At 40.0% G+C, this 18,564-nt stretch overlaps 1 protein-coding gene across 1 annotated transcript in view; it reads left to right on the plus strand.

Moving 5' to 3' along the window:
- larp4b (La ribonucleoprotein 4B) overlaps window positions 1–17,063 on the plus strand; it is a 105,837-nt gene extending 88,774 nt beyond the window's left edge. The window contains exons 16-17 of the mRNA XM_068007836.1: window positions 3,384–3,495; window positions 13,527–17,063. Of these exons, the coding sequence (XP_067863937.1) occupies window positions 3,384–3,495; window positions 13,527–13,820 (406 nt within the window). The 3' untranslated portion in view covers window positions 13,821–17,063. The remainder of the gene's footprint in view (window positions 1–3,383; window positions 3,496–13,526) is intronic.
- Window positions 17,064–18,564: the final 1,501 nt, after the last annotated feature.

Raw genomic sequence — 18,564 nt, forward strand, 5'->3', positions numbered from 1 at the left:
GTATTCTGTTTTTGTTCCTGTAAAGTCTAACTTAGTTTGACATGCCTTTCTGATCTTGGATATTGGAAAGGAAAACTCGTCCCTATCGGACCACCAGTGGGTCCATTAATGCGGAACGGTCACTTTTACTCCAGTATGGGCAGTGTGTTGATCACCACATAGTGATTTCAGCATCTTCACTGGAAAGCTATGAGGAGGTGAGGTGCAACGTCAAGGCACTTCTCCACAGGAAAGAAAAGCAAATTGTTCCATTTTGTTCCTGCACATCTTTTAAAGGTTGTTTACCACTGTAGCAATGTTACAGGCTGAGGGCATGTGCCTCAGCTGTAGAAGATGTTTGGCTTTGGGAGACTACAGGAGGGGAAAATAGGGGACATGTTATTCAAAAAGATGGTGTTGACTTTGAGTCTGTTTTCCAATTTTTGTTTTTTTTATAGCCGCTTTTGCATTGTTCTGTTGTCCTCTATCCCTATATAAATTAGTCAGTCCAGCTTGATGCTCTCTCCTTGTATTAAATTAAATTTCCAGCAGGTGGTGCCCACTACCTGTTTCTTTTGTTGGCTTCTTCCTTCCCAAAATCATTCACTGTGTTCAGTGCACCAGTTAAATTTAATTAAGGTTTCACTGGCTCTGTTATGGACAAATTAATTATTTGTGCACTATTTACAGTAAAAATAGTTTGCAAAATTAAATGCCATGAAGCTGTTACTCAAACTTATTCCTTGCAGCCATTCAGTGTAATAAGATGTTAACTACTGTTTGTCTTTATTAACTTTAAACCTCATCCATGTCAGTGTTGTGTATTAGCTTTTTAAACACAAAGGAATAATCTAACTGATTCTCTTCCTACAACTTTCAGCACATGTTGACGATTTGTCTTTTTCTTCAGTTATGAAGATGCTTGCAGTCCCGTCTAGTTCCCAGTTTTAAAACCTGTCCTCAGTGCTGTGCATACTTTTCACGAACAGATTCTCACGGGTATCTTCCATCCACGTACAATTTGCAGCATGAAATTTAGGACAAAGTTTAATGTGATGGATTCCTTTGCTGAAAGGTGACCTTCTGATCCCAGTTCAACATAGAACCACTCATTCGCTCCAGAGGTCGCACTAGGGAATGTTCTTGAACCTTCCCATTAGGATGCACCTGGTGAGCCAGAGTCAAAGTGTGTGCATATGACTGAGGTGGTTTGAATTCCAGGACATGAGTCACAACAAGCTCTCCCTTTGGGATCAGCCACCTGCCTGTCTATTCCAGTTTTGTGATCAGAGCTTCTAGGTAACCAATTGATAGTCAGCTTATTCATTGCTGCCCTCAGCAGTCAGAGCAGCCATCTTAGTTCTGGAATCAGCCTTTTATTAGAGACCCTGCAACAAGTGGCTCACCCTTGAGCGGAGATTTGATAGAGGTGTTCAAAATAATGAGTTTTGATAGAGTAAATAAGGATAAACTGTTTCCAGCGGCAGAAGGGTCCGTAACCAGAGGACACAGATTTAAGGTGATTGGCAAAAGAACCAAAGGTGACATGGGGAAATGTTTTTTTTTTAACGCAGTATGTTACTATCTGGAATGCATTGCCTGAAAGGGTGGTGGAAGCAAACACAATAACAACTTTCAAAAAGGAATTGGATAAATACTTGAAGGGAAATAAATTAGAGCTATGGGGAAAGTGCAGGGGAGTGGGTCTGATTGGATAGCTTTCCAAGAGCTAGCACAAGCACGATGGGCTGAATGGCCTACTTCTGTGCAGTAATATACTATCATAGCAGAATTGACCCATTGATAAATTTATCATGTGAAAGTAGAAAGCTGGTCAAGTAGCCACCCCAGGGACTCAGTAAAGGATAACTTCCAGTTTTTCCAGTTATGAAAGCTTATCACAGGCTGTGGCCAGGTTTGTCAAAATATCAGCTTTGATTAACCCAAGCAGGGCCATCCTATAGAGCCTCAAACCTGTTACAGCGATGGACCTCAGCGACTTTGGTGTTGCCAGAAGTGAGTGCTGTTTCAGCCAAGTGTCCAAAGTAACTAATTTTGCAAAAATACAGACTTGCATTTTCTGAGAGGTAGAATGATGATATAGGCAAGATCTGTTGTGCATCTGTGACACTAATGTTTGTAAGCAAAAGGACCATAAGACCTTTTGTTGAGGAAAGCTGTAGAATATACTCAAGATACTATCCATATCCCTGAAGGCCATGTTGCTTGTAGTACATCAGGTGGTTGAGCTCAATACTGAACAAAGCAAAGGTTAAAATAACAAGGAAGGAAGGAAGTACAGGATTTGGACTTTCAATTGGAGGAACCAATTATTGAGTTGGGATCTGTCCAGGATGTGATTTGGCAGCTACTTTAGTTTACTGGTGTTTGTTTCTGAGCACAGGGAGCAACCAAGCTATTTATTGGCATTTGCTCTGAGGAAGCAACAAGGGAGTTAGGCCAACCTAGCTGGTTTATATGATCCTTTGATAATTTGTTTAATCTTGCCTCAGGTGTTTGGCTCTTACAAACCAATGCTTCATAGGAACAAGAGTAGGCCATTCAGTTCATTAAGCCCGCCTTGCCATTCAATTAGACCACTGCTGATCTGTACCTCAACTCCATTTACCTGACTTTGTTCCATGTCCCTTGATGTCCTTACCTAAGGTCTATTAATCTCAGTCTTGAAACTTTCAATTGACCTAGCATCCATAGCCTTTTGGAGGGGGACAAGAAGCAGATTCTTTGTGTGAAGTGGTTCCTGATTTCTTTCCTAAATAGCCTAGCTCTAATTCTGATTATGCCCCCTTGTTCTGGATTCCCCCACCAGAGGAAATGGTTTGCTGTATCTACGCAATCAAATCCCTTTATCATTTTAAATACTTCAATTAGAACACCCTTCAACCTTCTAAACTCAAGGAATACAAGCCAAGTTTATGTAACACGCCCTCATAATTTAACCCTTTAAACCTTGTTGAATCTGCATTGTACCCCTTCCAAGGCCAAGGTTCTGAGGTTCTGTGCCCAAAACTGAACACAGTTTGTGATTCACTATTCTGTATATAATGTGATGTTGACCTATTTTCACTTCTGGGAGGAAAGAGGTTACTCACATTACTATGTAACGTATAAATTTGAAAAATAAAATTGGGGATTGGGGGCATAATATTAGGACCCCTTTGTAATCTGAATTTGATATCTTGTGTACTTCACCTTGCTGAGATCAAAAAATTTGTCCTCCTTCTGTAGTTTAAGGGAGGGTAGCTGTCTGCACTGGCGTCACCTAGTGGCCTGGAATTTAGCCTTTATGCACAGCAACAGGATTTTTTTTTAATAAGAATCTTCATAGTCATTGTTGGGCTGTGTACATAAAAATGAGTTACATTTGTGGTTTATTTTTATAGTGAAACAAAGAGCCAAGAAACCAAGCAAAGAGAAACACAGACTCCCTTGGAAAGACTGACCACACCTCTTTCTACTGCAAGTAAATCAGTACAAGTCAATGGCGCAGCCACAGTAAGTGTTTTCTGGGAGGGAGGAAATTGATTTCATTGGTATGTAATGATGTAACAAAATAACAACTTGTGATCCAATTGATTCTTGCCAAATTTTGCATCCAGGCATTCCCTACTTTCAACTTCATTTGACTACTTCCAAATCTTTTCTACGGTCCAAGTTAAAATTTGCCAACTTACTTTGACCTAGACGGTTTCTATCTGCTAGTGAGTTGGTGTTGCAGTTTTAAATCAGCAAAGTGAAACAAAGGAATTGACGTAGCATTGCCTGGCTGAAGCTTTGGTTTATCTGTTGGGACTGAAAACTAATCAATTCTTATTATTGAAGCACAAAAGCAGTAGTGTACTAATGAACAACATTGAGTGGTAGAACGGGGGGTGTCCCACATGTTCTTAATCTCTTCCTTAAAGTGAAGTATCTCAGCTTTTAGTACATTTTGGCTTAAAATGTCCTTGAAAACAGGTTATACTGTTAATTTTAATTTTAAAATTAAGTTTTAACTAATTCTTGAATGTTGGGTCTCCCTTAAATATTTTGGGTACTCCTTAACCCAGGGGCGTAACTGTAGGATCCCTTTGTGATCTGAACTGGATATCGTATTTACATACTCTTGTGCACTCCTGATTTTGTTTCCAAAGGCAGACCGAGAAACACTTCAGGGAGACTAGGCTTGATGCAAATTGTTAAGCTGCTTTATCTTATAGACAGAAAAGGAATGTACACAGTGACTGTTTTTAAATCACACTCAACTAACTACAGAAACCTCAGTGAGAACAAGAAAAATAATAAGTTGTACCGTCTCTGGTCGATCTTCTGACTCTGGGCTTGAATTGAACAAGTTTCCCTTGCTGGACCAGGCTTCTTCCCTAACCTAGCTGGTTGCCTGGCTCTCTGTGTCATAGGAACAGGAGACCCACGTGCCTGTTTTGCTATTCGGTTAGATCATAGCTGGTCTGTACCTCGACTCCATCATCTTCGTTCCATATCCCTTGATCCTTACCGAACAAAAATCGATCAGTCTTAATCTTAAAAAATTTTAATTGACCCAGCATCCATAGCCTTTTGGGGGAGTGAGTTCTTGATTTCTATTACCCTTTGTGTGAAGAAGTGCTTCCTAATTTCACTCCTAAATGGCCTAGCTCCACCATGCTAGCAACCTCTTTTTAAAAAAAAACTAAATAAATTCAACTAGATCAGTCAAACATGACCTACCTGTTACAAATCTATGTTGATTCTCTATGATCAGTTCATACATGTCCAAGTGCTCAGCCACTCTTAACTGATAGATTCCAGTAACTTCCCCACAATTGATAAACGGACAGATCTGTGGTTACCTGATATATCTTACTGCCTCCTATCCTAAATAATGAAGTGACATTTGCAATTTTCCAGTTCAAAGGTGCAATTCCTGAATCTAGAGAGCTTTAGAAAATTATGGCTAACACATCTGCAGTGTGCAGATGTACCTATTTCTTTTAATACCCTGGGGTGGAAATTAGCAGGACCTGGATATTTGTCGTCATAAGTCCCATTATTTTCTCCATTACCATTTTAAAAAAAAAACTTGTGTTGAATCCACCAAGTTCCTCTCCTTGACTTATTTTTAGGTTCCGTTGTACTGCTGGCATTTTGTTGTCTTTCACTGTGAAAAATGACTTTTGTACCAGTTAACAAGTCTGCCATTTTCTTATTCATTATAGTCTTACCTACATCTATCTGTAATAGGCCACATTCCCCTTTACCATTTTCTCAATATATTTCTAAAAGCTTTTGCTGTTAGCTTTGATATCCCTTGCAATTTTTTTTTCTATTTCCTTTATCCCCCAAAATTCCCAAGACTGCGGCCTGTGTCTTCTATATTAAAATACCACCCATAAATATAATGCGCTCCCAAATCCTTTGAGTTTGAACAAACCTAACTACCCCTTTGTGATCCCTTCTCATGATATTTCATATAAGTTCTGTTCAGTTTTGTGTTGGGACTATTTCCTCCTTTCATGACCTATTCACACTTGGTTTGATAGAATGTTTGATATTGAGATTGATGCTCAGTTTTGGAAATATGTCCAGTTAGGTCCCTATTGGGACCTTATTTTAGTACTTGACCTTAACGTACCATTGCTCAAACTTCATCCAATGCATCAGTTTCTTTATTGCGTGGAAAGCTGCACGGCAGTGTTAATGAACTGCCAGCCTTTTATGTAAATCAATTGTATTTGATTTGGCACTCAAGACAGTCCTTTGGACTTGTATGTAACCTTTTTAAATCTGCTTCCCAGTTTCATTTGGATAAAGATGTTGTCTCATTATTGTATCCACATTGTCAGAACTGTGACCTCATTTCCGCTGTGTAGATGCTCACAAAGTCCCAAGTTGCGTCTCATACAGAGCAATGTAGGAAGTCTGAAAGATTTGTTTTCTATAGTGCGAAGCCCCATGGCAAACCACTGATTAAGTAGTGGATGGCTGAATGCATTTTAACTACAATGTTGCAGAGAGAATGCTTGGGTGAGGGGTGGATGAAGGTTATTCCACCTGTTCTATGCTTGCTTTCTGGGCATTGCTGAAATCATGCTTCAGTTAATAGCATATATGAGGCTGGCACATGAAGCATTCCTTTCCTTTACTGGACATTACTATCTAGATTTAATTGCAGAGCACAATAATTCCTTTGGCAGATGAGTCCTGACAGCTGACATTATGACTCCTACATATGGTCTCCCTCTCCTAACTCTACTATGGTATGCTGTTGTTATGGGAGCTAGATTATCAACATGGTAGCTCAGTTTTTGAATAATACATCCATCATAAGCTACAGTTGCCCACAGACCCTCGGGCATGTTGTGTTTTTTGGGTGTCATTCTGTTGAGTGGTTTGCTTCTCATAAAAACAATATGGCATGGTGATGGGCCTGGTACTTTACACAAACACAGGAGCAGGAAACAATATGCAATGCTGCATGCTTGCAATATCAGTGACACTTTCATGTGCATACTCAGCACATGGTTTCCCGTGACTGAGCTAAGCTACAGTATGTGGAGGATGCATATCATTCAAAGAATGAAGATTGCCCTATCGGGTAGGTAATCTATCTACTGAGTGCTTTTCAGTTGAAGTTGTAGTTATGGTAGGGAAACTGTAGGTATGTTAAGCCCCAAAAACTGCTTTCTACCCCATATATTTACAACAATTCAAACTTTATCACTGGCGGCTGCCCACATTTTTAGTTTTTTTTTAAACCCGAGGAGACTTGAGCCAGCAGATTTGGGTAGAATGGTGTTCAGGTGACTTAAGGAAAAACGTTTGGTGAAGCCTCATGCATATTTTTGTATTAACTAATGCATTAGGTAAACCTTATGTTTTTTTTAATCTCTAAATGGTTGCTTAATGTGTCTAGATGCTTGTTACCATTATGTACTATTACCAGATGCAAAGAGGCTCCAATGTGATTTAGACAAGTTGGGTGAGTGGGCAAGAACATGGCAGATGCAGTATAGGAACAGGAGTAGGCCAATCAGCCCCTCGTGCCTGCTCCGCCATTTGATAAGATCATGGCTGATCTGTGATCTAACTCCATATTCCCGCCTTTGGCCCATATCCCTTAATACCTTTGGTTGCCAAAAAGCTATCTCAGATTTAAATTTTAGCAATTGAGCTAGTATCAATTGCCATTTGCAGAAGAGTGTTCCAAACTTCTACCACCCTTTGTAGAAATGTTTTCTAATTTCGCTCCTTAAGGCCTGGCTCTAACATGGTATAATGTGGATAAATGTGAGGTTATCCACTTTGGTTGTAAAACAGGCAGATTATTATCTGAATGGTGATGGGGAGAAGGGGAGGTACAACGAGACCTGGGTGTCCTTGTACACCAGTCGCTGAAAGCGAGCATTCAGGTGCAGCAAGCAGTTAGGAAGGCAAATGGTATGTTGGCCTTCCTTACAAGAGGATTTGATTACAGGAACAGGGATGTCTTACTGCAGTGATATAGAGCCTTGGTGAGACCACATCTGGAGTATTGTGTGCAGTTTTGGTCTCCTTATCTGAGGAAGGATGTCCTTGCCATGGAGGGAGTGCAACACAGGATTACCAGACTGATTCCTGGGATGGCAGGACTGACGTATGAGGAGAGATTGGGTCGACTAGGCCTATATTCACTGGAGTTTAGAAGAATGAGAGGTAATCTCATCGAAACATATATAAAATTCTAACCGGACTAGACAGACTAGATGCAGGGAGGATGTTCTTGATGGCTGGAGAGTCCAGAACCAGGGGCCACAGTCTCAGGATACGGGGTATGCCATTTAGAACCGAGATGAGGCAGTCGAGGCCATGTCATTAGATGTATTCAGGAAGGAGTTAGATATATTTCTTAACGCTAAACGGATCAAGGGATATGGGGAAAAAGCGGGAACAGGGTACTGAGTTAGACCATCAGCCATGATCACTTTGAATGGCGGAGCAGGCCCAAAGGGCCGATTGGCCTAGTCTTGCTCCTATTTTCTATGTTTCTATGAGCATTCTACACTAAATTTCAGAGTGTGATGGTGCATGAAGATGTCAGCAGTGCGTATTGAGCAGGTCTAGCGAATTGGATTACTTTGTCAATTAGTGACTTGGAATATGTGTTTTAAAGTGAGCATTGATATTTACTAACATTTTTTGAAGTTTTTAGGACGTAATTGCATTGTGGGAGACTACGTGGAATTGTCACTTTTTGAATTGAGCAGTGGCGGTGCCACTTAAGGCTGGCTAGAGTGGCTATAGTGAAGTGGTGGAAAATGGGTCGAAAGGGAGACCAGTTTTATTTTATCATGTAGGCAATTGTACTGAGGACTGGGACTTGGATGGAGCAAGTTCAGCAGACAGAGAGTATGAGAATAGATTAGCGGCTGTCAGCTGTGGCTCAGTTGGTACCACTGAGTCAGAAGATTGTGGGTTCAAGTCCCACTCCAGATACTTGAGCACAAAATCTAGGCTGACACTCCAGTGCAGTACTGAGGGAGTGCTGCATTGTTGGTGCCATCTTTCAGATGAGACATTACACCGAGGCCTAGTCTGCCCCCTCAGGTGGATGTAAAAGGTCCCACGGCACTATTTTGAAGTGCAGGGGAGTTATCCCTAGTGTCTTAGCCAATATTTATCCCTAAACCAGCATCACTAAAACAGATTATCTGGTCATTATCAATTTTTTTTTGTGGGAGCTTGCTGTGCACAAATTGGCTGCTGCATTTCCTGCATTACAACAGTGACTACACTTAAAGTACTCCATTGGCAGCAAAGCGCGTTGGGATGGCCTGAGGTCGTGAAAAGCGCTTTATAAATGCAAGTCTGTCTTTCTTCCTACTAACATAAAAGGAACCCTAAAGTCTTTTATAAACATATAAATAGTAAAAGGGTAATCAATGGAAGCGTGGGACCGATTAGGGTCAAAAAAGGAGACCTTGTGGAGTCAGAGGGCATGGCTGAGGCACTAAATGAATACTTCACATCTGTCTTCACTACAGAAGAGGATGCTGCCATTGTAGCAGTAAAGGAGGAGGTAGTAGTAATATTGGATAGATGAAGAGGTGTTACTTACAAGATCGGCAGTACTCAAAGTAGAGAAGTCACCTGGTCCAGATGACTCTTCTGGACCAGGTGACACTGTCCCTGGGTTATTGAGGGAAATAAAGATGGAAATTGCAGAGGCTCTGGCCACAATCTTCCTTTCCTCCTTAGATATGGTGCTGGAGGATTGCAAATTTTACACCTGTTCAAAAAAAGGGAGAGGGATAATCTGGCAATTACAGGCCAGTCAGCCTAGCGTCTGTGGTGGGGAAACTTGCAAGCAATAATCTGGGACAAAATTAATTGGCACTTGGAAAAGTATGGGCTAATAAATGAAAGTCAGCATGGATTTGTTTAAGGAAAATAATGTTTCACTAACTTGATTGTGTTCTTTGAAGTAATGGAGAGGGTTGATGAGGTTAGTGCGGTTGATGTCGTATATATGGACTTTCAAAAGACATTTGATGAAGTACCACCTAATAGACTTGTTAGCAAATTTAAAGCCCATGGGATTAAAGGGACAGTGGCAGCATGGATACAGAATTGGCTAGGACAGAAAGCAAAGTAGTGGTAAATGGCTTTTCAGACTGGAGGGAAGTATACAGTATACTAGGGGTCAGTATTAGGACCACTGCTGTTTTTGATATATATTAATGATTTGGACTTGGGTATAGAGGGTATAATTTCAAAGTTTGCAAATGACACAAAACTTAGAAATGTATGCAATGTGGAGAATAGTAACAGACTTCAGGAGGACATAGAGACTGGTGAAATGGGCAGACACATGGTAGATGAAATTTAACACGAGTGTGAAGTTCTGCCTCCTTATCCCACCAAAATGCAATATAAACTAAATGGTACAATTTTAAAGGGGTACAGGAACAGAGACCTGAGGGTGCACATACACAAATCTTTGAAGGTGGCAGGACAAGTTGAGAAGGCTTTATTAGTAGAGGCATATGAGTACAAAAGCAAAGAAGTTATGCTAAACCTTTATAAAACACTGGTTAGGCCTTAGCTGGAGTATTGTTCAATTCTGGGCACCACACTTTAGGAAGGATGTCAAGGCCGTAGAGAAGGTGCAGAAGAGATTTATTGGAATGATGCCAGGGATGAGAGCCTTCAGTTATGTAGAGAGACTGGAGAAGCTGGGGTTCTCCTTAGAGAGAAGGATAAAGGGAGATTTGATAGGTGTTCAAAATCATGAAGGGTTTTGATAGAGTAAATAAGGAGAAACTGTTTCCAGTGGCAGAAGGGTCAGTAACCAGAGGACACAGATTTAAGGTAATCGGCAAAAGAGCCAGAGGCGACATGAGGAAACGTTCTTTATGCAGCGAGTTGTAATGATCTGGAATGCACTGCCTGGGAGCACCGGTGGAAGCAGATTCAATAGTAACTTTCAAAAGGATAGATATTTGAAGGGAAAAAATTTACAGGGCTGCAGGGCAAGAGGGGAATGGGACGAAATGGATAGCTCTTTCAAAGAGGCCAAATGGCCGCCTCCTGTGCTGTTCCTACTATACTATGAATGTGTGAAGTAGAGACTATTTAAAGGCCTGTCGGCCATAATAAAAGACCCTTCATTATGTCACCATGTGCAATTCTCCTATCTTCTGGAAGACAGACTGATACTATAATGAGGCCAGCCAATTTGGTTTATTTTACATGGAAGTACATGAATGTTCATATTTTCATGAGCCTGAGCCATAGCCATTTCCTATCAGTCTTTGTAGCATCAAAAATGATAAATTATGCAAACTTTGTTCTTGATGTGGCCTACCTCACTTTACCAGTCCGTATTGCGGACTGACTGGCACTCAACTAGGAAGAGCTATATGACTCTCGCCAACTTCTCAAGTCAAAACTGGTGCATAGTATTTATTTTCTCCACACACACAGCTGAAAGCTTATCCATTGCACCTGCATTATCTGTATAGCTAAGGCCCTGTGCTGTGCTCAATGAATGGAAACCATTCAAAAATTACAGATGAGAACATCTGGTGGCAGTAGGCAGTTCCCATTATCTGAAACTAATATGCAGAAAATACAATTCTGTTAACTTCATTGGTGTTCTAGCTAAAAGTCAAAATCCACATCCTGAATAATATGTGTTGTTGGGAGTTAATGTCAAGTGATAGAGCAACAACATAAAATTAAACAAAAAGCCTCTTCCCCGGACAAAGTTTTAAAAAATCTCAGTGACCAAGTACAAAAAACCAAGTTACGGCTTATAGTAGTGTAGTGGTTGTTACTGGACTAGTAATCCAGAGCACTGGACTAATAATCCAGAGAACGTAAGCTCAAATCCACCATGGCAGTTTGAGAATTTGAAATCAGTTTTTAAAATCAAGATTTTTAAAAAGTCAGTCGAAGTGACCTTGAATTTGTCGGATTGTTGTAAAAACCCAACTAGTTCACTAATATCCTTTTGGGAAGAAAACCTGCCGTCCTTACCCTGGTCTGGGCCGTGTGACCCACACCAATATGGTTAACTTTTAACTGGCCTCTGAGGTGGCCTAACAAACCCCATTAGTTGTATCAGGGCAACTAATGGTAGGCAATAAATGTTGCATTTGCCAGTGATACCCACGTCCTGGAGAATTTTTAAAAAATTATCCATATTGGGCACGTGAGATGTGATTTCTACCTGACTGACACAATTTTTAATAGGTATAAAACTTAGTAAGCGACTGCTTTAGGTAGGAGAGCATGCCATTGGTGTTTACTGGGAGTGCAGAAAGTAAATTAATATAATAAAAGTACAACTCAGCCATATCTTTTGCTAATGAACGAGGAGATGCTGGGGTACGGCTCAAAAACAATTCTTAGCTTTCCCTAGAGTTTTTTTTTATTTAGACACCTGCTTCACTAGATTTTGAGCAGTAAATTCTAAACTAAGTAATTAGAAGTAGGCACAGTACCTTGCATGTAGCTGTTTTTGCTGAGTTTAAACTGTGATTTTAAAATAGCAGAAGCCAGCAGGAGTGGATTAGTGCCTGCAGTGTGTGTAGCACTCACTGGAAAGTGCAGTGCATTGAAAATCTGGTAATGACTTATTAAAAGACCTGGTTGCACTTGTGACCTTTTTAGTCATTGTTGGGAGTTCACACTGTGCCATATTGATTTGGGAATATTCTACCCACGCATCATTGAAATTAGAAAAATGGTGGGAGAATGGGATGGGAGAAAGGAATTAACTTCAGAGGCCCTAAAAAAAAAAGTTACCCAGGTGATGAATCATTCAAGACACAACTGGTGCTTTAAAATTCCTCCTTGAGACTGCAATGTTGCTTGCTGCAAGCTCTCATAATGTCTTGAACTGGTAGCCAATAGTTCCTTGCAGGATGGAGAGCAACTCCAGGAATGCTGATACCACAAGCTTGGTATATTAGTGTAGTGCATAAGAAATGCACACTTATTTCTGCAAGGAAGCAGTGCAGGTTGAGCACTCGTGTCCCCAAGAGATCACTGCTCTTTCTGTAGAATGTCTTGCAAAGTTACAGAATGTTATGTGTATACATTAGCTGGACAAACTGATCCTTTGTGCATAACTGTTCCATATAGATGAAATTTGTTGCAGATTTTAAGTCAGATTTGGGATCAGCTCTATCCAAGCCTCCATTTGATAGCTTGGCTGTTGAGATAGCGGCCAATTTAAATAGGTGTAGGTTCCTTTTGAAAGAATATGACTATTAATCCAGGAAGATACTATTTGCGATTTAACATTATATAGTTTCTGCAAATGTAGCCAAACTTCATTACAATTAACTTAATGTTGAAGTTTGACAAGCTAACCTTTTTCAATTTTGTAAAAAGAATTGTGACTACTCTGTGCGTCAGCCTTGGCTCAGAGGTAACACTCTCATCTGAGTTAAAAGGTCATAAGTTCAAGCCTTACTCCTGAACTTGAGCACATAATCTCAGCTGACACTCCAGTGCAGTACTGAGGGAGGACTGCAGTGTCTGAGGTGCCTTTTTCCAGATGAGGCATTAAACAGAGGTCACATCTGCTCTCAGGTGGATGTAAAAGATCCCTTGGCACTAGCCGAAGAGCAGCAGGGGCGTTCTCGGTGTCCTGACCAATATTGACCCCTAAACCAATTAGTCATTTATTTCATTGGTGATTGTGAGACCTTGCTGTACACGCATTAGCTGCCGTGTTTTCCTACATTACAGTAGTGACTGCAGTTCAAAAGTAATTAATTGGCTCCAAAGTGCCTTGGGATGTCTGGAGGTCATGAAAGGCGATATATGAATGCAAGTTCTTTCCTTACTTGAATTGTAGGGTGTTGAGAACGCTGTCCCACATCTTCCCAGTGGAAGGAAGAAGCTTGGGTCACTTTAATGGACTAAATTGGAGATGGGGAATACTTTAAAGAAAGCATGCTAATTACTAATGTGTTTAAACCCTACTAAAGGTCTTGCATGAATAATGCAAATGATTCTTCACGAGCCATTGATTCACTTTGCTTACAATTCCACAGGAACTTCGAAAACCTAGTTATGCAGAGATTTGCCAGAGAAGTGCTAAAGAATCTCTAACACTACAGCCACAGAAGGAGCAAAAACCCAACACTGCAGTCAGCAACAAAGATGACAAAAAAGCTCCAGAAAACCCAGTCGACAAAGAATCTAAAAATAAAGACCTACCTGTTGGAAAGGGAAACCCAGGGAAGCCTAGAGACCAGCGAAGACAATCGGGTCGCAGAACACCCCCTCAGGGCATCAACAAGCGTACAAATAAAGAGCAACACACCCCCCCAAAATCACCCAACTGAAGGTGCAGCAATTGTGGCATTGATTCAAGGGTCTGGTCTGTTCAAGTGTAATCCCCCCCAAGTCTCCAATCAGAGCACAGAGGTTGTTGAAATAATGGGTTGCTGGAAAAGGGCTTGAAGGCAACAAAAAGCACTTTTTGTATTGGGAGTGAGAGTGTAATACTACTTGCCTTAGGCTACCACTTTTCAGTATTTGGTGAAATGTTGTGTAATGTCTACTGTAACTTAATCTCTTGCTCAGTTATGGATTGGGAAAAGATTCTTTGCCCATTTGAAGGTGGGGGGAATAAATGGAACCATGATCAGCAAACTGGCATGAGCGTTATGCTGTGGGCCAGAATTTGGTCTTTTATGTTAACAGTGTGATTTGTTTGCTGTAATTACACAAGGATAAAATGGGGAGCAGTAGACATTGGATCTACTTTCATGGTGTTAAGCAGTGTTGCAGGTGGTTTTCTGTTCCACAGATCTATTTAGCACAGAATATGATCAGTGTGTGAATGCTGACATAGAAAAAATATTATTTTGTTCCTTTTATAGAGGCTAGTGGCTTGAAGTACAACAAATCTCAAACCCATTAGGTGTTAGTGGGACGTGATTGGAGTAATAACCTGAATGGTAGATTTAACAGAAAAAAGCTGTGTAGTTTCTTTCCTTTCTGTTATGGGTAGGTTTCCATTGGTCTTGATGCTTCAGAGTTTACTTTTGCACTGTTAATAGTAAGCGGCCAGTTGATCTTTGGATAAGGGTAGGGCTACTGTCTAATGTGTAACACATAGTGATTATGAATCACTGCAAAAGACTGGATTATGTACCTCTGTGCTCTAAAGTAGGTGGTGACAGTTGTTTATTTTTAATGCTCTGTTCCAAGTGCTTTTTTCTTTTTTTTTTAAAAGAGAAACTCCCAGTCAATACACTGGCACCTTTCTGTAATTTGGTACGTTGTAGAGTACTTGAAATGGGGTGAGAATTTAAGTTTGGAGTGGAATTCCCCCGAATTTTCATAATGGTTTTGTCTGCCAGTTTTTTTTCTATAGCGAGCGATTCATCACTGCTGTGTGTAAAATGTTAGATTAGTTGCTGAGTTTTTTTTTAAATATATAATTTTGAAGGACAAGAGTGCACTGAGTCTGCTACCATCATCTTAACATTGCAGGTGATATGTGGATGCTTCTTGTTTTGTTACACAGGAAGAAAGTATTGGCTTTTTAAAAATTCCTATGGCTAGTTGTCATAGTAACCCAGACTAAATTAGCTGCTTTAAAAAAAAGAAAGCAGTACAGCACTAGACACAAACGTGCTGGTCATAGGAGAAAATGGGTAAGTTATTCCATAAAGGGTATTATTATTTCAACAACTGTGTTCTTTTCATGCTATAAATTAATTTCCATCCAGTGTCAAAATGAGAAACTTGAATTTCATTTTAAACTTGAAAATGACTTTGCCTTAACTTTTGTACGAGACAGATTTAGATGTTGCTATAACTGACCCCAGAAGGTTGGGATGGGCAAGATAAGGTTACTCAGTTACATCTACTGTCACTAGTCTTACTGGGTAAATCAGACGTGTGCAAACTAGCAGTAAATAGCATTTTTTTGTAATATAATTTATGAAAGATCTTAAAAGTTGAATCCTTTTTTCAGATTGTTAAAAACCCTGTAAATGCAAAGATAGTCAATACTGTATTAAACTTGTGCACTTGGAAGTGTGTGCTTTGCTTGTACAGTTGTAAATAATCAGAACATATAAAAGGTACCTTTAAAAAAAAACTGATATAAAAATATTGATATTGTTGGCATATCCTCAATGTTGCTGTTGAGCTGGATGTAGCAAAAAAAATTAAGTGTTGTAGTCTGAATATTTTTTCTTCTGGTGTGCTGAACTGATCCTGCCCTCACTGCAAAAGGGGAAATTGGGGAAATCTCTTTAATTTTGAGTAGCAGTATGATAAATGGCCTTTTTCCATTAATTCTCCCTTTTCTCTCTTTTGCCTCCACCACACCCCCCACACCACCCCCCCCCCCCCCCAACTTCCAAAAAAAAACCTGGTTACTAATAAACAGGTTCTGAAACTTTGTGTAAGCCTGTTGATTTGCATCATTATTTTTAAATCTTAATTAACATCTCAGGTAACTGTTCAAAAATGCACAAGTCAAACAGGATGGAATTATGTATGAATTTAAAATATATAATTGAATGGTAGAGAATAACGAAAGCAGTTGTGCCATTGCATTCTTCTTTACTAAGCGCTCTCTTTTCCCCTGGTGCCAGTGTGTGCAGCAGTTTGACAACTTGTATTGGGTTAAAGTCAACTGTGGGTTAATTTGCTTGGCTGCTGAAAGTATGGTGATCAACAGCTGCATCCGGTGAGAATTGCTGATCACACAACCAATTCATTATCTTGTAGCCAACTGGTACATTTTTATTGTGATGTTCAGCATCCCGCTATAAGTGTGAGTGCACTGTTAATTATTTGCTGTTTTTTTTAGTGAAGGGCACACAATTACTTGATTTCTGTTATTGGAGCAGGGAACTTTGGTCATATCTGATCAGGGGGTTGAAGTGGGTACTGTTATTTCCATGACAGGAGCTGAATATGAAATTGCATTGTTTAACTGTCACGTCTGCGAAAGCTTGCTGTGTCAAAGCACGCTGTCATAAACCTGATCTAGGCAGGACAATTGAAACAGTGGACAAAGCACTAAAAATGAGTAAATCCGCCAACATAAAAGAACTACCTGTTTTTATGTTGCTCCTCAGTAAAGTTACGTAAGGATATGAAACTACACGATGTATTGTGAATGCCACAACAGCACTGTTCAATTGATATGCCACTGAGCTGTTAACATGAATCTGTTGCAGCCAATCATAATGACCCCTTTTGTCTGTCTGCGTGTAGTGCAGTTTATAAACGCAGGAGATGGCCATGACGACGCCTATTGCTGTATTTACTTCAGCTTGTTGCAATTTTATTTGTGTACTGTAACCAATTACACTAACAGTGGACAATTGAGGATTTTATGGGGAGGTAATGGCAGAACCTGCTTTGGAGTAGAAATCTATTGGAAGCATTGAGGGTTTTTTGTTTTGTTGTCTTAAAATGCTGCGATACAAACTGGAATCAAGCTTACATGTAAACTATTGGTAATTTAATTTTTTCTTTTTGTGTCATACAATGCAAAACTGTCTCATTTGAAAATGTAGCTTATGAAAAATAAATTGAGTTAGCAATTGTAAAGTCAATTTGCTGTGGTAGTTTTCTCTACAATATGAATAATACCCCTAAAGCACAATCCTTCTATTTCATCTTGTCACCTTACCACAATATAAATGAGTTGTGAAGCACATGCATTTTTAGATATTTCTGCTACTTATATTAGTATCTACTAGGTCCATAGTGGAACGGACTGTCTAAGAATTCAACACCCAAGGAGCACTGAGTTATGAGACAACTTCTTCAGCTTTGAAATGAAGTGATTGAATGGGACCTCTTCTATATTTGATTGCAAATGGTACAGAAAAGGTAAATCTGGAACATTACCTCATAATAAACAGTGACTAGGACAAAGACACTGATTCAAACTGGTAAAAGGCAAATTAACATTTCCCCATCTGCATCGACACAAAGGATGGTTATGTGTAACGTAGTGCCTCCATTCCAATGTCAAACTAAAACTAAATGTTTTCTTATGTGGTTTGCATTGAATATTTTTCTCTTGGAATTGGGTTGACACTTTTGGTCAGACTAAATTTGATGCACTTAGTGCAATATATGAGCCAGCCTCTGTGTAATTAAACATTTAATATATAACTGAAGTGCTTTTATTCACCCTCCTACTTACTGACTCTGAATGTTACCAGGGATCACTACCAGGACCTGCTTTTATGGTTAAGTCAAATTCAGCCTTGGATACTTTGCATCATATTTTTGAATCAGTGATTTTGGGAATCGTATTCTGTAACTCCATTTTCCCCATGAAAATGAAAACTGGCGAACTTGCCTATATATAATTTTGGGGCCACTGATTTTTCCATGAATTAATAAGTTTTGCTTTTTATTGCATGAGATTTTGGGATTTTAATGGTGGCTTGGCAATCATAAACTGAATCATCCTAGTTTTTTTTCATGAAGACCAGTCGCCTTTTAAGATGGTGATGCCTAACCTTTTGAGTTGGGGGCTCAACTGACTCAGCCACATGATCATGCAGCAATGCAAGATTGATGCACTGAAAATTCAAATACCCTCATACAGAAAAAGTGGGAGCCCACAGAAAGAAATAAGCACACGTGTGCAAACCTTTCAGGAACACAAAACCAGAATCCCGTTCTCTGGCACACAACCCACAACATCCACACACAAATTCAAAGCCCCTATCCTTCCCAGTACCCTCATCCTAGCATCTTCAATGCTCTCCCTCCCTCTCCTCCTCATGACACTCCTCCCTTTTCAACCCCAGCCCACACCCTGGAACAGTAAGAAGTTTCTGCCTCAATTATAAACTTTCCACACTGTAGGGCTATTTGCTTGACAAAAGCTGATTCCTTATTAAATGGGACCGCTAGTCAGGGAGCAAACCCTTTTAGTTTGCAAGGGACTGAGAATTAAATGGCTGCAGCAAAGCTGATCATTTCCCCAGGCCTCTTTGTGCAGAAAACTGATTCTCTGCTGCAAATACTTCAACTCCCAACATCCCCATCCTCAACGATGGCGGAGTCCAGCACGTGAGTGCAAAAGACCAGGCT

Source organism: Heptranchias perlo, chromosome 2 (assembly GCF_035084215.1).
Source record: "Heptranchias perlo isolate sHepPer1 chromosome 2, sHepPer1.hap1, whole genome shotgun sequence".
Lineage (NCBI taxonomy): Eukaryota > Metazoa > Chordata > Chondrichthyes > Hexanchiformes > Hexanchidae > Heptranchias > Heptranchias perlo.